The 24,020-nt window shown below is 34.3% G+C and overlaps 1 protein-coding gene across 2 annotated transcripts in view; it reads left to right on the top strand.

Moving 5' to 3' along the window:
- The window catches only part of LOC150098099 (G kinase-anchoring protein 1-like), a 217,775-nt gene that overhangs the window by 76,717 nt on the left and 117,038 nt on the right, over positions 1-24,020 (top strand). For both annotated transcript variants that reach the window (XM_090406355.1, XM_090406354.1), the window contains one exon: positions 23,590-23,726. In XM_090406355.1, the coding sequence (XP_090262481.1) occupies positions 23,590-23,726 (137 nt within the window). The remainder of the gene's footprint in view (positions 1-23,589; positions 23,727-24,020) is intronic.

Below are 24,020 nucleotides of genomic sequence, written 5' to 3'. Positions count from 1 at the left end.
ATGTCAATAGAGACATTTTGGATGTCCTCTTGTCTTCACCTGCACTCCATAACATGAAAAATTCCATCTACTTTTATCAGAGCTGTGGAGTCGGTACATAAAACCTTTGACTCTGATTCTTCAATTTATGGTACCTTCATTTCCACCAAGTTTTCTAGCCATTTCTCCATTTAAGCCTAAAAAGGCATGTTGTGACTATATATTCTTCACTGCCATTTCAATGATGTGGTTTTTAAACTTTTCTGGCATCGTTGTTACGATAACCTTGTGAGACATAAGGAATCTTGGTAGTTGTGTCAGTAGATTTCTGATCTTCCTTTAGCCCTGAAGTAGAGGGAATGTTTTTATTGCTGTCTTTCTCATTCATAACTTCTAACACTTTAGGATGAAAATGCTGCACGTGTCTTTTTAAATTTGATGCTCTTGTAGGTGAATTTTTATCAGAACCACAAAAATTACCAATTTTTTGCATCACATGCTTTTTCACAATCATAGTCTTCTATAATACATTGACACACATTATATTTCCCATCTGTTGTTATTGTAAAATGTTCAAAAACAGCAGACTCCAACACTTTTTTTGGCCATGAATTTTTTCATGGGATGCTGCTTTCACTGATATAATACAAGGGTGGTCTGAAAAGTTCTTGGCCTCTAACAATGAAAAAACAAATTTATAATTTCAAAATTATTTTTATTTTTCAACATAATCTCACTTAAGACTAATACATTTATTCCAGTGATGCTCCCCATTATCCCATCCCTGTAGTGGTTTTCAGTAAGATCTGCAAAATATCCTTCCACAGTTGCAATCACCTCTTGATTCGAGGAAAAACGCTGACCAGCAAGGAAGAGTTTTATTTTTGGGAAGAGACAGAAGTCAGAGGGAGCCAAATCTGGGGAATAGGCTGGATGTTCTAACAATTCATAGTGCAGATCCCTTAATTTTCCCATTGCCAAAACACTTTTGTGGGCAGGTGCATTGTCCTGATGAAAGATTTTTTTCCTTCTGCAAACCAGGTCTTTTCATGAATTTTTTTCGGCTAGTCTGGTTAAAAGATTGGAATAATATTCCCCAATTATTGCTATATCCTTTTCAAGATAATTAATAAACAAAATGCCTTTAGCATCCCAAAACACTGATGCCATTATCTTTCCTGCTGATGGAACTGACTTTGTCTTCTTTGACACTGAACAACCAGCTTCTGTTTACTGTTTGGATTCTGGTGTGTAATGGTGAATCCAAGTCTCATCCATAGTAATAAATCGACGCACAAAATCATTCATATCATCCCTCTTTCTCCAATTTGCTAGTGTCCACACATTCTCAATCTGTTCTCATTATGTACGTTCTACAGTTCCAGTATTATCTTTAATACTCTCCTTTGCATCTTCTCCACTGTATCTGCATCGCCTGAGAAACATGGAGACCAGATTTGGACACAATAGTCTAGGTGAAATGTATTGAGGTCTAGTAAAGAGGCAAGGTGATATTCCTTACATGGCAATGTTTGTTTTAGCATTGTAATTATCCTCTGAGTTGTATTTGCAATCTTCATAATATATGGCTCCTGAACTTCAGTTTCATGTTTACTAAAACTGCAATATCCCTGCTCTGATCATTTTCTTTTAGCATAATCCCATCAATATAATAATCCATTAGATATATCATCACACCAAGGTACATAACTTTACATTGAACTGATAGCTATTTTCACATTTCCAGCCTGTTCAAATCATATTACAAGTACTGCATATCAGATTCATTTCCAATTGCCTGCCTCTCTTTGCCTCATTAGTAAATAGCTATATGTCTCCTGTCAAGTTCTTCACATTGTCAGTAATGTAAAGATTGAACCACTGACCAAGGAGTGATCTCTACAGCACATCACTGACCATCTTAAATCTTCAAACGTGTAGAAAGGCTTATGTGTTCGTCATACATGTTGACTAATTTTGACGGTAATATATCAGAACACAGAAAGATAAGTAAATAATTATTTATTGACTTATTGCTGATATTTTGCTGGTGTTATAACCAGCTTCTTCAGAGCACAAAACACAGTATGCAAGACTACAACAACATGGTGTAATAATGGGACTAGTTTGAAAAATTGTAGCAACAACAAAAGACTTAGTCCTAATTAGGCATCCTCTATGTAAAAAAATAATAATAACAGAAAGAGAGAGAGAGAGAAAGCAGGTACTGTTATGTCTTAAGATGACTGTCTCCCAAATCTTAGGCAAATTTATACAGCCATATTTATTAAGATTCGGAATATACTGTATTTCAAGGCTTCTGTTGCTTCTAAGAATCCTTGATCTGCTAAGTCACACTTTCCCCCCTGATATATTTGACCTATTTAAATTCAACACATGCAGGATATTTCACATGGAAAGGGAAAATATACAATTAGATGGGACAGCTATGGGTTCCCCCTTAGCCAACTTCTACATAGAACACCTGAAAAAACTAGCTATCAATACAGCCACTCTCAACCCAGTGCTTTGGCTATGCTATGTTGATGATGTGCTTGCTGTTTGCCCCAGGCACGTTGGATACATTCTTAACGCATTTAAATAGCCAACACCCAAAAATCCACTTTATAATGGAACTGGAAGCTAATAACTGTCTGCCCTTCCTGAATACACTAATCACACGTCTTCCAGATAGTTCCTTATCATTCTCAGTTTTTAAAAAACCCACACATACAGGGAGATATTTATATAAACAATCGCACCATCACCCTTCTCAGCAGTGTGGTATCTTAAAAAGCTAACCCACAGAGCGAGAGCAATCTTTTCCAATGACAATGCTCTTGCTGCTGAACTGGCTCGCTTACACCACACATTCTTAGCCAATGGCTATAATCCCCATAAGATAGACCAAATACTGAATGCTCCCAAGAAACCCCTTCCATTATCCACCATGAAGAACTACAACAAAACAGTCACCATTCCATACATTAAAGGCACATCCGAAAAGATATCTAGAGTTTTCAATAAACATCAACTATGCACTGTATTCAGACCGTGTGTGTCAAATTAGCAACTCTCATCCGTTCACCCAAGGACAGCATCTCTCCTTTTTCACATCCAGGAGTCTACAAAATACCCTGCTTGTGTGATCAAGTTTACTACGGTCAAACAGGAAGAACTCTGGACATTCGCATCAGTGAGCATAAAAGATTCATCCAGCGCTAACTATTGCTATGGCAAGTCGGGCCTAGAAGACCATGCTTTGGATACCCCTGCGCACAGGATCAACTGGAAGAAAACAAAAGTATTGCACAGAAGCTTTTACAAGTCAGAGCGATTGTTCTTAGAAGCAACAGAAGCCTTGAAACATATTCCGAATCTTAACAAATATGACTGCATAAATTTGCCTAAGATTTGGGAGACAGTCATCTTAAGACATAACTAGTACCTGCTTTCTCACTCTCTCTCTTTTTTTTTTTTTACATAGAGGGCACCTAATTAGGATTTCAGTCTTTATGTTGTTGCTACAATTTTTCAAACTAGTCCCATTATTACACCATGTTGTTGTAGTCTTGTGTATAGTGACAAACTGTGTTTTGTGCTTTGAAGATGCTGGTTATAACAGCGAAATATCAGCAATAAGTCGATAAATAATTATTGACTTATCTTTCTGTGTTCTGATATATTACCATCAAAATTAATCAACATATTAAATGTTGTAGGCTCACATCTCCCATACATCACTTTTTGATACGTCAGACATCCTCTTATCCAAACTAATAGTTTTTAATCCAATCCCATATCCTCCAATTTATATAACAGATTTCCATTCTATATCTTGTCATAAACCTTAGCAAAGTCCAAAATTATCATGGTGTATCCATTCCCTTGTCTAACTCAGTCATAACATATTATAAAATGTGAACAAGTTACTCAAACATTGACCTTCCCTCAGTAAACCCATTCTCTTCATTGCAAAGTATAGATTCTCTGTCAATCAATTCCTGTATGTGAGTTCTTACCAACTTTTTAGTCATTTTCACCACTGCAGAGATACTAACAAGTTCATAGTTACACTTCAGTGTTTTCACCGCCCTTGTGCAATGGGATTATCATATGTTCTTTCCTTTCCTTCTCTAGTACCTCATCATCATACCCCTCCCCCCTTGCATTTCTTCATCTAGTGTAGAGCTTACATTGAGCTCTATGTTGCATATACCAGGTTGATAGCTTTTAGCAAAATGGGCACTTATTAGTTTGAACAATCTCATCTGACATCTGTATACTGCCCACTTTTGGTGGAATTATTCTTATGCATTTATTTGTTCTTTTAGTTGAAACATAACAATAAATTTCTTTTAGATTGTCTAGCTTGTAAAGCCAGTTTTTTTTCTGGCTACCTTATAATTTTTTGTGGGAACTTGGTCAGAACTTTTTACTACTAGTTTTTCTGCAGTGAGAGTCAGCTGTCTAAAAGAAGTTGTTGAACCATCGTGGTTTTCATTTTGCTCTGACAATTTGCCCTTCCAAAATCCAGTAAATCATTTTTTTGAAATATCCAAAAGTATAACTCAGTTCAGGCTGTTTGAAATTGAAGAAAATTTGGTATTCAGTACACACTCTTCTCACACACATGACAATGATCTCCTGTAGGTCTTGTGAACATGTGGGTCACATTTAAAAAAAAAAAACTGAAATGTGTCTAATCAACTCAAGTTTCATTACATTTGAATACTTTATTAGCAAAATGATGATAATCTGTCATGGTTGAATGAAATTTTCTTTTCTGAACTATTCCAGTCTAATCAAGAATTCTCAACTCAGCCAAGTCTTTTCTGGTATCTTCCCAGAGTTGTTATGGTTTTTTGGCACCACACTAAATGCTTCCTCACTCAATTATTTCACATGCCTATGCCAGTCTGTAAGCTCTGATTTTGTCAGCTAGTAGTGGAGAGCCATCTAATTGGTGTATTACTTGATTAAATTGATTTGGTTAAATCAACTAAATAAAAAATAAAAAAAAAATTTAAGTATAGTTAAAAGATTCTTCTCAAGCAGAATCTTTGAGTGCTTTCATGACTTGTTCTAAATCAGCATCTACTCTTGGTTAATGGGGTCAGAGAAGATGGTGGGGGAGGGTACCTTAACCAAGTAGATAGTTTCCACACAGTTAATACATAGAGAAAATAGCTTCTGTCATACTTTATATATTGAAAGAAATAAAAATATATATATGAAAAACAGATAAACACAAAAATTTATGAATTAAAATCTGTACAAAAAAAAAAAAAATCACATCTGCTCAGGTAATATTTATGGGCTCATTTTCAAATTTTTACTCCATCATTTATATGCATCAAAACTTGATATATTAATTTGTCACAGAACCTCAAGTGGCAGCTTCAATTGCTGTCTGCCTCTGCTGTCCTAACTAAATTAATTCTGCATGATTCCTTCTGCAATAAGGCACATGCATTTGTTAGATCTCGCATTCCATGCCAGAGATACAAATTATAAATTCATAAGTCCCTTAGAACTCCATAAAAATACTTGGCAGAGAAGAATTAGGTTGATTAACAATCCACCTGTTATTAAGCATTAATACATATAGCAAACTATATTGAACATTCCATCAGAGTGTATTCCACACTCATAACTAATCTTATTATTCTTTGTTCATTCTTTCTACTACTTTGTTTCGGAACAGTCTTGTTTGCTAAAGAGTACAACCTGTTAGTCTCGAAATCCAATTAGTTTCATTTGTTTTTTTGAGGAGAGTTTCATTTTCTTAACTTCCTACCCATTCACAAGACTAATATACTGTAGGTTCAACAACACTATGGAATTATGAGATTACTGTAAAAATGATAATTTAACATTATCATTTTTTTTATCAGTAAAGACTGATAATTTAGCATTATCAGTCTTTTTACAGTTATTCCTGTACTTTAAGAATTTTTTTAGTTTTGATTTCATAACCACATATGATCAGCATTTGTCATGTGCTTGATTAGAAATTGATATTTATGTTAAAGAAAAAAATATACAAATATTTGAGATTAATTGTACTAATCAGATATCTGATAATTGTAATATATTAATAGCTCTTTATTCTAATTCACATTTAAGTGTACAGCAATATCTGTCTTTTATCATAAAGACATTTTCCTTTTGCTAATGATGACATGTGTCAGCCTTTATTAACTTCTCACTTGCTGCTTAGCTGAAAAAAGTTTCAGTACCAGAGTAAAAAAAAAAAACAAGAGAATGAAAGTTTGAGAATGAAAAAAAACTTGACAGTTGAAATGTATCAGTAAAACATTTCAAAAAGGAATCTTAGCAAGGTGAATGTTTGATTGAAAAGTTAATACTGTCAACAAGTGAATAGTAATAAAAGAAGATATTAAATGGATTGTCTATATCAACATTCAAAGAAATACTAAACAGAGAGAAAGTGCTTTCTTCTTCTCAAGGACATCTGTGATATTGATGAATCATTTTCTCAGAAACAAGTGATAGAATTAGAGAAATCTGAAACTTTAAAGTAGCATTAATGGAGAGCTCTACTTTGATACACTTTGTTTATAAACTAGTAAAAGGAACTTTTTCTCTGGTAAAGAATTCGTGATTTGTATTTATGGTAGTTAATTTGCCTGAAGTAAGAATATATATATATATATATACACTCACTAAAACAGTAAGGATGTATGAAAAAATGCTAAATAAGAAAACATCGCATATTTTCATAGAAATTGCGAAGTTTTATATTTTGAGAAAAGGCCTGATTTAAAGGGGGGAAAAAACTAGCAGTTTGTAGCAATTTATTGTAAAAAACAAAAATGAATTTATCCTCTCAAGATAAAGGAGATTGTAGAAAGTCTTGAATTCAAATAGTTTTTATAGTTATTAATTCAATTTTTATTTTTGATTTTACAGGACAGCCCTTTGAATGAAAGTAGCAAAGGTGTTTATAGTTTTGACTGCTAGAGTTAGGTGACTGCTAAAATTTTACTGTAAATTAGGAAAAACAGCTTCGGAAGTGTACCAAGACTTAAAAAAAAGTTTATGGCAAAGACTCTGAGCACAGGTGCTCTGTTGGTTTTCAAAGTTCAAAGAGCGGAGGGAGTCCCTGAAGGATGAACCACACTGTGGACAGCCAATTTTTTCATGGACAAATGAAATGTGAAAGCTAGGGAAATTGTTGCCCATGACAACATGCAAATAACTACTAGGCTACTCACTGTACAGCTTGGTGTTGATAAGGAAATGACCAGATTAATTTTAGAAAGGGATTTGCAGAAGAGAAAGATTTGTTCAAGGTTTGTGCTGCATACATTGACACATGAACAGCGGGTTGCATGAAGTTAAAATTTCATTCATGCAGTTGATCAAGATTGTGATGTATCACAATGAATTGTCACTGGTAATGAAAGTTGGTCTTTTCAGTTTGGTCCGATAATGATGATTAAAATATACACTATTTTATTTTGCTAAAATAAACATTTATGTATTATGTGCAATGAAGTTTACGTACAATTTATAATTTTATGCTATGTATTTGTTTCATAGTTTGTTTTCTTAACTTACATGAATTACCTGAATTAAATAAAAATATTTTTGTTGGATATGTCATTGTTTATATAATCTTAAAAAAAAAAAAAAAAAAAAAAAAACGATTTCGGAACCTTACTTTTTCATGTGATCTGAGTCTTGCATAACGTGATTTATATAATGCGGCATTTTTTGCGAAACCTGACATCCGCGTTATATGAGGGTTACCTGTAATTACTCCATATATCAAGGATATCGTTTTCTCCAGTTTTCATGTCACCTTTATCATCTAATTCCTTTTTCAGCACTCTTTCCTCCATTTCTAAGCTTTTTCAACAACCTCCAGAATACCTTGCCACCTTCTTGATATTTATTTTCTATGTTCTTACCAAAGTCTTCCCATGACTTTTGTCTAGCTAGTTTTAAACAGTGTTTAGCTTTCTTACATTTGTCTTTGTATTCTCTGAGAGCACAAGCTGACTTATTCACCAGGAACTTTCAAATAAGTCAGCTTGTGCTCTCAGAGAATACAGAGACTAATGTAACAAAGCATATACATACAAAGACAAGTATATTACATTTCAAACAGTAAGCCAAAGTGACAATGATTTGATCAACCATTATTTTACTGGCCTGATGTCTAGTGGGGGAAAAAAAAAAACTATATCAGAGCTATATTCTATTTATAACATCATCAGAGAACAAGTTCATATAGATAGTTTTAATACAGCAAAGTGGCAGCCTAATTCATATTAGAATTAGGATCCTGGGTTGCTTGCATTCCTAATTATAATTAACTCTTATATACCAAAAGATTAAATGGTTAGAATATGTGCCAACCATATTCTTGGGTTGTTATTATTGTTAAGATTAGGGTAGTTGATAAGAATTTTCAAAACCACCTGAAATTTACACTCATACCATGTTTTAGTGTGATGTAAACAACAGGTGCCTTTCCAGTCAATTCTATGTAAAGTATTCATGACATGATCAGAAAGTTTGCCTTTCTGATCATGCTGTGTAACACTAAAGGAAAGGATTTATAATTCTCAAAATCTGAATGAATTGATATATGCCTTCATTCAAATTTTTATTTGAGCATATATAGTCATTTCTGACAAATTTCTCAAAGAATCTTAGAATTGTCCAATAAAAAGTAACTGGTATGATTATCAACCCCACTTTCACTAATTTAGTTGATTTTCTGGTTAAACTGGAAAAACTGGTTATCCCAATCTATGAAAAAGGAAATAAAGATGGTTGCAATAACTATAAGGGAATTAGTCTGCTGAATACAGGATATAAAATATATGCAGGAATATTAAAAGAGAAACTAAGCAGCATTGTAGATGGTTTCCGAAAAGGCCAATCCTGCATAGATCCAATTTTTACTTTAAAATTATTAATAGTAAAGAAAAGAATTTCGAAAAGAAACACACGTGGCCTTTATTAATTATGAAAAAGCCTTTGACAAAATTAATAGACAAAAATTGTTTAAAATATCTCAGTATGGGAAGATATATCAAGAGGAGTATGACAAGGATGTATCCTCTCACCTCTGCTTTTCAATATATATATAAATAAAATTATAACATAATAAATTTAGTTTAATCCTTTATCCAAGTGTGAGCAAACAAGTTTGCACCTGAAAGTATCTTCAGGACTGAGGTAAGGTGGTACACACCAGGGCAACTCGTTGCAAAGGTGGAGCAAGCTGCCAATACTCCTGTCTCAGTATCTCCTATAATGCAAAACACATCTCCTTGCGGATATGTCTAATGTTATGCATTAAGGGAAGGGCCACTACCCAGACTAGTTTCGACCTTTATTGAGGTCTCTTCAGTGGGAGCCAGGCCCAAGCTGAGATACCAGGCAGAAGCATTCGCAGGTCATCTCTACCTATAGAAGTTGCCAAATGGTGTGCCACCCATTTTTAATAAATTACTCTGGATTTAGAGAAAGATGTTGAAAGTTTATTTTTCACTTGGTTAGAATATAATAAATTTAGTTTAATCCTTTATCCAAGTGCACCATTTGGCAACTTCTATAGGTAGAGATGACCTGCGAATGCTTCTGCCTGGTATCTCAGCTTGGGCCTGGCTCCCACTGAAGAGACCTCAATAAAGGTCGAAACTAGTCTGGGTAGTGGCCCTTCCCTTAATGCATAACATTAGACATATCCGCAAGGAGATGTGTTTTGCATTATAGGAGATACTGAGACAGGAGTATTGGCAGCTTGCTCCACCTTTGCAACGAGTTGCCCTGGTGTGTACCACCTTACCTCAGTCCTGAAGATACTTTCAGGCGCAAACTTGTTTGCTCACACTTGGATAAAGGATTAAACTAAATTTATTATATTCTAACCAAGTGAAAAATAAACTTTCAACATCTTTCTCTAAATCCAGAGTAATTTATTAAAAATGGGTGGCACACCATTTGGCAACTTCTATAGGTAGAGATGACCTGCGAATGCTTCTGCCTGGTATCTCAGCTTGGGCCTGGCTCCCACTGAAGAGACCTCAATAAAGGTCGAAACTAGTCTGGGTAGTGGCCCTTCCCTTAATGCATAACATTAGACATATCCGCAAGGAGATGTGTTTTGCATTATAGGAGATACTGAGACAGGAGTATTGGCAGCTTGCTCCACCTTTGCAACGAGTTGCCCTGGTGTGTACCACCTTACCTCAGTCCTGAAGATACTTTCAGGTGCAAACTTGTTTGCTCACACTTGGATAAAGGATTAAACTAAATTTATTATTATTATTATTATTATTATTATAAAATTATAACAATCTGGAAACGGTTTAACCCATTTGGTATTTGGTATACAAATGAAGATAGATACACAACTATTTGCAGATGATCAAATAGTATTAGCTACATCAGAAGATGATTTACAAAGATCATTAAATGATATCTCAAAACAATCTATGATAATATCTAAAGAAAAAACAAAAATAATGGCATTCAAAGGAGAAAACCCAATAAGAAGTAAAATAGTGATAGAGAATAAAGTACTAGAACAAGTAAACACTTTCAGATACTTGGGATGTGATCTATCATATGAAGAAGAAAAGGACATAGACACTAAAATATCAAACTTTGTCAAAGTAAATGGCATAATGAATAATATATTTAAGCCATCCCTAGTACAAAAACACACTAGAATCAGACTATATGTCTTGTCAAAACCAACTCTACTATACGGAAGCAAAACATGGAACGTAAAAAGGAAAGATGAAAAACGAATTCGAAACAGAAATGAAGTTCCTCAGAAAATCAGCTGGATATCCCAAGTAGGACCACAAAAAAAATGAAGAAATCTTACAATCCCTGAAAATAAAACCAATTAATTACTATATAAGACAGTATAAACAAAAATGGCTAGAACATTTAAATCGAATGGACAACAGCAGACTACCAAAAATATTATACAGATACAAAATAAGTGGAAAAAGAAGAATCAGAAGACCAAGAAAGAGATGACATGAAACCAGAACAGGCCACTTGGCCTAAAATCCATGTTAGGAAGAAGACTATTTTCTTAGGGCATTGATTTTGAAACTCCTCTTTGTGCCAATACTTTCCTAGACAGTGTTCAACTAAATTTTCATTGTTGAAAGTTTTTCACTTGGTTATATTATAAATTAACGATAGCATGAAATTATATACTTGGTTTAATCCATTATCCAAGTGTAAGCAAACAAAGTTTGTGCCTGAAGTATCTTTCAGGACTGGGGCAAAGGTGGTATAACTTCTCATCACTTGCCATAATATCCCATAATGCAAAGCACATCTCCTTGCAGACGTGTAATGCTATGCATTAAGAGAAGGGTCACTGGTGGAAGTAATGGGTAAGTCATATTTTCCTATATGAGTTGCCAAAAGGTGTCGCACCTTATTATTAAAATACTCTGGATTAGAGATAGATAGTTGTTGAAAGCTTTTCACTAGGTTATATTATAAATTAAAGATGCCAAGAAATTATATACTTGATTTAATCCATTATCCAAGTGTAAGCAAACAAAGTTTGTGCCTGAAGTATCTTTCAGGACTGGGGCAACTCGTGGCAAAGGTGGCATAGCATTATACATGTCTAAGGAGATGAGAAGTTATACCACCTTTGTCACGCGTTGCCCCAGTCCTGAAAGATACTTCAGGCACAAATTTTGTTTGCTTACACTTGGATAATGGATTAAACCAAGTATATAATTTCTTGGTATCTTTAATTTATAAATTTTCATTATCAGCTTCGAATGTCCCATATTAAGCTTCCTATTCACTCACGTATCAGTGTCTGTAACACTGGTAGCAAAAGTGTTTGCTAGCAGCTATAACCTAAAATCATTTGTGAACAAAAGTAAATTTCTCCTGTCTGCCTGATTGACCCTAGTTTCATGGATGACCAAGCCATCCACAAACTAGATGTACTGTAGGTCCCTCAGCTAGAATGGGTAAGATTAAAAAAAAAAAAAAAAACTATAAAATGGTGTTTATTTGTTTTCCTAAGGTTATTCATTCCACTTTTCTATCCAGGCTTATTTAGAATTTCCAGTTCCTACAAACTGGTTGATTTTGGCTGTACAAGAATATGGACAGAGATTTGAAAAACGCGCGCACACACACACAAAAATGCATCTGATAGAATTGGTATAATAAGTTTTAATTAGCAGAATCCTGAATTTGACTCATTTAGAAATTACAGACTTTAAAAAAAAGTCACATAAAGCAGAGAGAGAGAGAGAAGCCATGTGAATACTTCACAAGTTATTGTCAAATATTGCTAATTTTAAGCCATAAGATTTATGTAGATTCACAAGATAGGTATGTATAAAAGCAAGAAAAATCATTTATCAAAATAAACGAAACCCTGTAATTTAATTTAAATTTGTTTTTGTTGGTTCAAAACTTTTGTTCAAAATTGTTTGTAAGATATTATACAATCATTTATGTAGCTTTAACACTGGTATGGTGAAAAATTATCTCATTAGTAATTTATTTAATGCTTATTTAAAAAAAAAAAAATGGATTAAGCTATAAGAGGAATCCAGATATTTGTTTTTTTTTAAATGGTTAATATTGTGAAGATATGAAAGTCTATAATACACAAATCAAGAAATTAGAATAATAATAATAATAAAAAGTGTTGACTGATTTGCAATTCTAATTTATTGCATAAAAAATAATTATTACCAAATATGAATAAGCATCATCTAAATCTACATACTTCGTAGATTATATAACATGTAAACACATAAAAATGTAATATAAATTATAAGAAAACTGTTATTTGGAAGCATTCACAAAATTAGAATAATTTTTAGCATGGTAAAAAATATTGCAATATTCACATTTTTCTGATTGGTTTTGAGGAGAGCATCGAAATAGCATATATTTCAGTAGCTGTGGGACTGACTCGTGTGTGAGGAATCTTTTGCCACGTGGATTTCAGTTAATCGTTTGCTCAACATGGGTCGAATGAGTGACATATCAGAAGCTAAGAAGTTTTGTATGGTTTCTCTACCACAAAGAAGGCCAAACTCAACAGTTTATAGCTAAGGAATTAAAATGTTCTCAAGCAAGTATGAGTACAGTATTTAGACAGTATTCTAATAACTGGAGTTTTCAAAATAATCACTGCAATAGAGGTCGAAAGGTAATAACTAATTCGAGATGAGAGGAGAATGAAGAATATCATGAAGAAAAATCGCTTCTGAAGTGTAAGGTATTTTCAGAGGAGATGGAAAGAACTAGGAGTGAATATGTCTAAACCCACGACATTGAGACAACTTCACAAACTGAGTTTTAAATCATGTTGTGCCACTTGTGACTTCCAAGCAAAAAGCATCAAGAGTGTGAGGATGTAAGCAAAGATTGTTGTGGGGTCAAGAGGATTAGAAAAAGGTACTTTTTTAGCGATGAAGTATGTCTTACGTGTCCCATGGTCAAGGAATATGTGTTTGGCATCTTAAGCAAGAAGAATTTAATAAAGAATGCATGAAACGTTTGGTGAAATTTGCAACCTCTATCATGGCTTGTATGACTGCAGAGGGTCCAGGTAGGCCGTGTATTGTGTATGAAAGAGTTAATTTCAAAGTATACCAAGAAATTCTTGGTACACTTTGGAATTCCTGAGCACTTTATTTTACTGGAATTAGAAGATTTATGCAATGGTGATTTCCTTTTTCAGCAAAATTCAGCTTGTCACACTTACAAGACCACTACTAGATGATCAAAGAATAAAAATATGTATCAATGCAACTCCTTGGCCAGAAAACTCACCAGATTTAAATCCCATTGAGAATTATGAAGAAATGTCTACAAAAAGTTGCCCAAGAAATAAAAAATGAACTTGTTTCTAGTCTGCAGACCATATGGGCATGTTTTGATTTTTTTAAAAAAAAAAAAAAAAAAACACTGTGAACTGCTAGTAAATATGTCCAACCATTTATGAATGGTCATAAAAGTTAAGGGGAATGCAACAGAGTACTGATTATTATGTTGTTTCCTTTGACTGTAGTTTTTGTGCATTTATTTTTGCATTATTGTAATATTTTGAACGATGTTAAAAATTACTCTAATTTTGTGAATGTTTTCAAATAACAGTTTTCGTATGATTTATATTACATTTTATGTGTTTATTATATGGTTATATAATCTACAAAGTACATAGATTTAGATTATGCTAGGGTCAAAGCTGTATTACTGAGTGGAGACCTCCACATAGCCTTTAAAGGAATGCGGAGAACCAACCAGGGCTTCTGACCTAATGTCCAATCCTCACCTTCTCGTGGTGCACCCTGTTGGGTATCTACCTGGATACCGGATACTGAACGAAGGAGGATGGGCTGGCAATTTGGGATGTAGCTGACCAAATTGTATTCTTATTGGCTTAAACCAATATACAAAATGATGATACAACATGACAAAATTCCTTCAACTCAACATCACCAGAGTTAAAGATTGGTACTATCAACATAAGAAGCCTGAATGGCAAAGAAATGGAGCTAGCTGAGGAATTAGATAAGTACTAGATCAACATAATAGGGGTGACTGAAACAAAAAAGACAAAAACTGGTGAGATCTTCTTGAGCAATAAATACAAAATGTTATATTCAGGAAATGACACTCAAGGAAAACGAGTAGCAGCCATACTATTCAACACAAAATATGAGGCTAATCTTCTTGAATGGCAGGCAGTCTCAAGTAGAGTGATGTGGGCTAATATCAGAATGGGGAATTGGACAATGAGATTTATTTGTGCCTATGGTCCCACAGAAGGCTTTACTAAGGTAGAAGTGGAGGAATTTTTTGATGCATTAGAAAAAGCAACTGACACAATGAAAAAGGAAAAGTTGGTCCTTGTTGGGGATCTAAATAGCAGAGTAGGAAGTGATTGTCAGACATACAAAAATATTTTGGGAAAATTTGGAGAAAAAAGCAAAGTTAATAATAATGGTAAATACCTGTTGGATTTCTGCTCAGAACATGGACTGGTTATTACTAACATCATATTCCAACATAAAAATATGCACAAATTCACATGGAGAGAAGAGGCAAGGAATAAGAAAAGTCTCATTGACTTTGTTATTGTTGATAGTGATGTTTTCTCCCTGGTGCAGGACACCAGAGTGTACAGAGGATTTGAAATAGGAAGTGATCACCATTTAGTCTTGAGCAGGATAAAATTGAATTTCATATGGAAAAGAATTAACATGTAAGAAAGTTTTAAAGTGAATAAAAGTTGAGAAGCTCTCAGATGTGAACTGTAGACTAAAATACACAAAGATTATTGAAAACAAAATGAAAGAGTTTGAGAACAGGAACCAAACCTTGGAGATTCAGTGACAAGCCTTGAAGAAAACCCTGATTGATTCATGGGAGGACTTTGGCAAGAACATAGAAAATAAATATCAAGAAGGTGGTAAGATATTCTGGAGGTTGTTGAAGAAGCTTAGAAATGGAGGAAAGAGTGCTGTAAAAGGAGTTAGAGATGATAAAGGTGACATGAAAATGGGAGAAAAAGATATCCTTGAAGTATGGAGTAAGTACTTTGAAAAATTGCTAAATGAAACAAGCAGTGGTTAAAAAAACACTCAACGGGCATACAGTCAGGTATACATATCCATACTTGAAGTAGAAAAAGCCATCAAAGGCTTGAAATGTGGAAAGGCAGCAGGAGTAGATGATATTTGACCAGAAATGCTGAAGTATGGTGGTATAAAAGTCTTACAGTGGTTGCACTGCATAGTTCAGAAAGCCTGTACAGAGGGACGAATTCCCGATGATTGGAGTAGAGCTCTCATAGTACCCATATACTGGGTGTTCGGGATAAATTTGACATATTTATAATTAATTATATTTTTCCGTAAGTTACATGTATTAACACACACTTCTCTTCATTTAAAAGTTTGGACCCTTCTTCATTCATATACAAGATGTCAGAAAGGATGGATAGCTGGAACCCACCTGAATCATGGAAGAGAATAACTTGTATCATGATGATTCGTGCCCGCCATCAAAATAAGGATATTACGACTGCTGCCCAATGCTCCCTGAATACAGTAAAAACAATCAGGCATGAACTAGAGACTTGCAATGGTGACTACGAGGATGTAGCAAGAAGAAAGATCCCTAGCAGACGATCTGATTGCGTTCGTACAGCAGAATTCCTCGCAAATCTGCAGGAACAGGTGTTGAAGAACCCTGGCATTGGAATTCGGGCTTTGTTCGTGGAGTTGCTAACTGTAGTCAAGCCCTGGATAACAAGGGTAGCCAATGGTAGGCCGTATGTATGGCAGCAGGATTCGGCCCCTTGCCACACCTCTGGGAAAAGTCAAAAATGGTTGTCTGAAAATTTCTACGACTTCACCAGTCCAAACTCCCCAGACCTTAACCCCATGGATTATTTTGTATGGGGCGCAGTTGAAAAAGACACCAATCGCACTTCCAGTAATACAAAAGCCCAGTTAATGGATAAAATTAAAACAGTTTTTGCGGCCCTTCCCAGGGAGACTGTAGCATCAGCTTGTTCGAGGTTCCGCAGCAGAATTGAAGCTGTGATCGATGCTAATGGTGGTTATTTTGAGTAAATCTTGTTGATAGTATTGTAATTAACTCTGCCTGTAATGTTTTTTTGTCAATTCATTAAATTTAATAGATACAAAGAAGATTTTCTTTTTCCTTACGAAACTGTCAAATTTATCCCGAACACCCTGTATAAAAAGGGAAATAAAACTGAATGTGAGAATTACAGAGGTATTTCCCTACTGAGTGTTCCTTGCAAGATCTATGTAAGTATACTTGAGAAACGGTTGAAAAGAATTGTGGAAGAAAAGCGTGGTGAAGAACAAGCTGGAATCAGGCCAAATAGAGGCTGTCAGGATCAGATCTTCACTTTACAACAGATCGTTGAGAAAGCATGGGAATATAATAAAGCTCTGTATTTAAGTTTTGTCGATTTGGAAAAGGCATATGACAAGGTGTCAAGAAAGAAGCTATTCAATATGCTACAGGTATATGGTGTCAATGGGACATTATATCAAGCAATACTTAGTCTTTATTTGAGTTGTAAGTCAGCAGTTAGAATTGAAGGAAGTACAGGAAGATGGTTTAATGTTAAATCTGGTGTGAGACAAGGATGCACATTATCGCCTCTGTTATTCATTATCTATATGGATCATATTATGAAGGAAAGTGGTATTAAACATGATATCAAAATTGGAGATGTTAATGTCAGCTCTTTGCTTTATGCGGACGATGTTATACTTCTAAATAAATCTGCTACAAGTCTGTAAGATTCTCTGACTAAACTGAATAACTGTTGTAATAGATATAGTATGAAGGTCAGCAATAAAAAGACAAAGACAATGAAAATAGGCAGAATTGTTGAAAATGGCAACTGTGTTTTGAACGGGGAATCTGTGGAACAAGTAAAACATTTCAGCTACTTAGGCACGATTTTTAGTGACGATAGTAAATTAAATATGGAAATAGACAACAGAATCAGCAAAGCTGGTATGGTGGGAAGTCAATTGAATAAATTCATATGGAATAAGAGAGAAATTAGTCGGAACACTAAATTAGCTGTAAAAAAGACAGTGTTCAAACCAGTTTTAACTTATGGATCTGAGATCTGGGTCAGAAGTAAAACACTTGACCAAAAGACTAGACTTTCTCCAGACACCTAACACCAAAACCATTTAAAACCATCCACATTGTACAAATCCTTCTCTCCATCAGAGACCACAGATCCACAAATTCTACATAATTCTTTCAGCACAACCTACATATAGACTCATTGGCTACAACCGCCTTTCTCATTCGCGTCTGTCATATCATGATAGAAACTTACAATCTTCACCTTCTTGCTCCTCAGTTTTGCCTTCTCTTCTAACTCCTTTACATCCACCCTCACAGAATACTTCTTGCCTCTCAAATCATTTGTATCAACCAAGACAATAATTTCCTGACTTACTTTATTGTATCTGGATGGCGTGGCTGATACATGAATTTTTGCACTCAGGAAATGCAATTTTGTCATACTTTCATTACGTACTCCCCTGACATTGAGTCTCCATGCATAATTTTCTCCTGAACTTGTTTTTCTTGTTTGTTTGGTCAGTCTTTATTGTTCCTTCAGATCACCTGCTTCTTTCTTTTTTCAGTCCTGCTTAACTCTTGCCGCTTCTGTAATTTTCAGATTTTACACTTTGTCCTACGAAGGATAACATTAAGTGCGCTAGTTCTTTATTAATATCCATTTCATTCTTGTCTATTTCTGTAGCCATACATTTGCCATTAATAACATCATTTTTCAACTTATTGTCGATATTTATTGCATTGTCCCTAACAGACAGTCACTTTTAAAACACTTAATGCGTACTCTCGCTCTCTCCAGTTTCAATTTCCTTCCGCATATTCTTTAATTTTCTCAATGAATACATTTCACATGCACTGCACTGAATAATATCTTGCAAATTCAAATTGCTGGACAATGTGGTCTTTGCTGCCATTGTTCTTCACATTGGTGCCATGCCAACAATCAGAGCTATCTGGCCATAAGAAGAACAGAACACATCATCATCCACATAGTGTAACTCAATGGTGGGCCTGTCTCGAGCAGTGTTAGCAGCATAAATTTTAAATGCTTCCATGGAGAAATTAGCAAGAGGAAAGAATGGAGCTCATGAGTGTGTCCTTATTGATAGATGAAATAGCCATAGTTCACATTGAACTGAAATTGTACTAGGATATTCGAGAGGAAATTGGCTCTCGAATTCATTCTGGTGTCTTTAAGAAGGGTATTGATAAAGAAAATCTAAGATATTGCTAAAGATAAAAATTTTTTTATACAGCATTTAAAGTAGTATTTGATGTGTTAAAGGATATTGTCATTAATAAGGAAGATCATTTTGTCTAAATATTTAATTATGCTACTTTGTTATGATTTTTGTTTCGTAACTCATTTAAGGCTGAATATTTTCGGTCAATTTAATAGACTTTACCTGGTTTAAAACCATATCAAGCCTAATGTTATTAGCTGTATAGGATATGAAATTGTGAATATCCTACTCTATTTGAATCATGAAGTCAGCAGAGGGAATGATGTGGCCAATGCAAAGGATGACAGATTAATAACCATATACTTGGATTGTGGTTTAGAAGTGATTGTTTTTAGTAAGGTTTGCAAATTTCTGTAAATGCTGATGTTATTTTTCAGAATTCTTTAGTAACTGAAACATTGGTGATATCATAAAATTGTTTAAAGGAAGGTCAACACTCAGTATAGCTAGTCTTATACCATAAACCTAGTCTTATACAATTAAAGCTAGTCTTATACCATAAGAGTTCCTCTTATGGTATAAGACTAGCTTTAATTGTGAGAGAAAGTAAGGATTGAGTAGTACCAGTTTGTTGTCATAAAAGGATGCCTGTAAATGCAGAGAACTTTTGGTGACACATGAATAATATTATCCCTAGAGTATTTTACAAAGGCCAATCTGGTAAGTTGCCTCAATTAAGTTTTGACTTACCAAATTGATGTCCCATTTTTGCTATTAAAAGTTTATACATTGATTCTTACTCTTATTTTGATATTTTTGAAAGCAAATGACAACATATATTAAAGTGTGAGGGGGGGGGCTTACTTTCAATACTTTCCCATACTTTTGGCATCATTGGGTGGGGGAGGGACAAGGATTTACCAGATGCTCTGCTGTTTCAGACTTAAACAAGGTTAGACTTTCAGAACAACCATCTTTAGGATTGCAGAACATAAAAATTACATCTGGTTTCTTGACTACAGTTTCTCAGGTCTCTTTGGCCATGTGTAGTTGACATCTATTGCAAGATTCATTGATAAAAGCTATCCTGCTTAATAGTAACAAATATAAATTTGAAAGGCTTTCATGGATCAATCGCTGCATTGAAAAATGTATCACAAGTATTATCCTTATGCTGCCTGAAACTAATACACATTTTGGAACATTTGTACTCAGATCTTCAGTCCTGTGGCCAAGCACATCAGAGTATGCCCACCAGGCAGCTTACTTTAGGCTTCTCTTCTCCTTTCTTCTTTTTATTATTATTATCCAAAGTTCTCCCATGAAGTCAAAGACTCATTGCGGAGATCCCTTTGTGATACACACAACTCATTATACTGTTCCTTAAATATGTTCAAATTCTTTGCAGACACCACATTCTCAGGCAATGCATTCTGATTTTTCACAACTCTCCATGCAAAAAAACCTGCTTCTCATTCCTTTCTCACACCCTCCTTATACAGCTTTCATGGATGACCTCTTGGTTTCTCCACATCTCCCACCATTTTATGAAAAACCTCTTCAGCATTAATCCTGTAACAACCCCTTACCAACTTGTATTTCTCTCTCTCTCTCATATCACCCTTCTTTTTCTTATCCACTGGACTCTGTAAATTGCATCTTCTCGATCTTTCTTCATACTCAACATTCCAGAGACCAAAAACTACCTTAGTCAATTGCCTCTGGACCCTTTCCCATATCTCTTCATCTTTTGAAAAGCAGATGACCAAATCTGTGCCCATTAGTCCATGTGGCCTAATGAAGGCCTTATGCAGTGGAACCAAAATCTCCATCTACAATTCTGTATCCTCTGCATCATTGCTAGAATTCATTGTGTTTTCCACACAATTTTGGCAGTGTGTCCTGTCCTCTGAATTTTAGATCCTTATCTGCCATCACCCCAAGAGCTCTTATTTCCTCCACCTCCAACAATATATCACCACCAAGTGTAAACTCTACATCCCAACTTCGTTTTCCAAATTTTAAAACCTTATATTTTGCAACATTGGAATGGCATCCCCACTTCTGTGTCCATTCACTCAATCTATTCAAGTTTTCGTGTAAGGCCAAACATTTGCTCTACTCCTCATAGTTCTTTTCAACTTTTCATCATCCACATACAACTGATTATCACCATTCACATCTAACCCAATATCATTAACACACAGGTTAAACAGCAATAGTCCTAAAACAGACCCCTCCCCCACTAGACACACACCACTAGTGAAATCAAAGGATTTTTTAAATATTTTATTTCAAATCGGTGCTATAGAGTTCCTGATCTGCTCCATTACTGGATATTAAACCACAGAAACCAGCAAGTCGCTGCATACTCTAAAAAATGCCGTAATTTAGCGTTATTTCCTCATTTGGTATCGTAAAAGCTGTATTGTAGCGAGGCACAAAGTGTAATATACCACACACGAGACCTGTAAACCCTGTTTGTGTAAACGAAATACGGAAAGTAGTATCACGATGATTTGTATGCAACGATAGAGGCATCATAGGGCATCCTATTCTAACTGTTCAACCAAAACAATAAAACAAATCTTAAATTCATACTTACATCTGAGGGTTAATGTCCCAAAGAATATCCACATAACTTCAAATAATGGAATTTTTATTCTTCTGTTACATTCCCATCTGAAATTCTGAAGAAAAATATACGCAAAGACACTGGAAAGGAGGAGCACCACATAAATCATCAGCACAGTAGTTTTCCCCCTTCCCATTGGATTTCACCACATGTTTTGAAGGAATGTACCAGGGAGTTGACATCCAGAATATTGCTTTCCCATCCACAACTTGCTGATATCCAACCCCATCTGCTTTAGTTTGGTTAACAACATATCATGTAGTAATCTATCAAAAAGCCTTTGCAAAATCTAAGTATACTACTGTGTATCCATCTCCTTCATCCAATGCAACTGTCACCTTATTGGTCTCACTAACTTCTCCAACACTAACTCACAGTAACATGTCTTACTCAAGTTGTGCCTGCTTGCTGTGTATTCTCTCGCTAATGCCATTTTGACTTGGATGAAATATTGGAAATAATAGTTCATGTTTTCTAAATCACATATTTTGTCACTGTTTCTGAAAATACCAGTATGAAGAAAAATTACTGCATAAACTTACACGTAAGTATTATAAGTAATGACAGCTGTCTAATTCAAACTTCAAATTTCTCTGATTAGAGTTAAAATAAGGGGGAAAGAAAAAAAAAAACAAAAGGAATTCTTTATTCATCTGAATTGAGATGTTTTTTCCATAAGTTGCTATATAAACATGTTTTGTTGTGCAAATAATGCTGCTTAAGCAATAAAACTAGGAAGGAGTTAATTGTAATCATAGAGTGAGATTGGACTGTATTTATGGAAGTGAGAATTTGTACACCAGAAACTTGTAGGTTATTCCTACTAATGTTTCTTTTTGATTTACTTCATTGACAGTTTTGAGAGGAGTGGAATCTGCCTTGCTTGCAGATAAATTTTTCCCATGATTACTATTAGAAAAGTGTCCGATGTAGTTAATGGTTTGTTTTCAAAATAAATACGCACTCTGGTAATTTTTAAGCTGAGTGAACCTGATAAAGAAGATTAATCTTTGTGAATGATTTATTTAGGGAACTGATGAGTAGATTTTCTTATTGACATCTGATTTGTTGAAGATAATTGAATTTTAGAACTGGTGTTGGAAGTTTTTCCAACTTGGCATCTTTAATTTATACTATAAATTATAGATGCCAAGAAATTATATTCTTGGTTTAATCATTTATTCAAGTGTAAGCAAACAAAGATGTGAGAAATCATTAGTCTCTATATACAAGTTGCCCAGTTCTGAAAAGTTACTTCAGGTGCAAACTTTGTTTGCTTACACTTGGATAAAGGATTAACCAAGAATATAATTGCTTGTCATCTTTGATTTTTAGAACAGATGGTTTCTGTTTTCTTTTTTCTTTTCTTTTTTTTTTCCTGCTAAGTTTAGAACAGTTAAATTTTATCTTGTTACTCAAGAATAGAAAGGATATGCTATTAATTGGAACAAATCTTAAAGATTGATTTTGTTTTGGGAGATTTATGATGCCTTGGGGGCCTTTAAAATTAATTAGCTTATAATTATAACCTAAGATTTTAATTGTTATATGTAGGAATATATATATAATGTGATGTTTTTAATTAAATGCATTAAGTTTATGTAAGTTGCCTTAAATGAAAACTAGTTTGAATAAATGAGACTGTCATAGAATTAAACATATTTAGTAAAAGAAACTGATTATTAGGATACTTACTTGATGTGTAAATGGGACGTGTGTAATGTAACTTAAGAATTGATGTTGACTGGTAATCGTTTTGACAGACAGTGGAGAATTGGTAATTATTACACACACACATACAAGTAGCTTTCATAGTCATTTTAATCTTGCAAACTAGCAGATCATGATCATTAACAACACTGATTCCTTGATAGTGCTCTGGTGAAGCATGAATGTGTCTAGCCTTGTTTTACTTGCTGCCATTAATTTGTTTTAGTTTTTCTGTTTAAATAAATAAAGTACTCTAACAAGTTAATAGTTACAAAAAAGTTTTCTGTAATTGTATGCAATTGGCTTTTAAAGTTAAGCGATATTATATCTAAAGTAATTCTTTGCTTGCCTAATTTATGTACATTGATTTTGATATGGCTCTAATGTTATAAACTAGAAAAAGATTTTAATTATTACTCAATTAATTAGATGCAAATAGTCTGGCTCAGAAGGAAAAAACAGAACCCTCAATACCTGAAGAAGTAGATTTCTTTGAAAAAGTAGAAGAAGATACTGAAATCATAATTTCCCAAGAACAGCGTCAGGAAGCCTATAAAAATGCTGCAGTCAGTAATATTTAATATTTGAACCTTTTTTGTTTGTTTTTTAAAATTTGATTCTGATTCTGACACAACTGGACTTTCTTTTTTTCTTGAAAAGAAAATGTTTTTTGTTAAGCATAAATAATTTGTTTTTATATTTGAAACTACAGGACTTCAGCAGAATCCAAAGAATCATCTGTGAAAGATTCACTGCAGATAACACTGCTGCATACATTTATTTCATTTCAGTAAAATTATGGAGACTGCAACTGTGTTAGGAATAATTACTTTAATTATTCCTAACACATGAGTTTGAAT

Source organism: Typopeltis vanoorti, chromosome 16 (assembly GCF_054136105.1).
Source record: "Typopeltis vanoorti isolate ZY-2024b chromosome 16, IOZ_Tvanoo_1.0, whole genome shotgun sequence".
NCBI classification, from domain to species: Eukaryota; Metazoa; Arthropoda; class Arachnida; order Uropygi; family Thelyphonidae; genus Typopeltis; species Typopeltis vanoorti.
The sequence above is the reverse complement of the archived record's forward strand: the minus strand, read 5'-3'. Positions and strand labels throughout refer to the sequence as shown.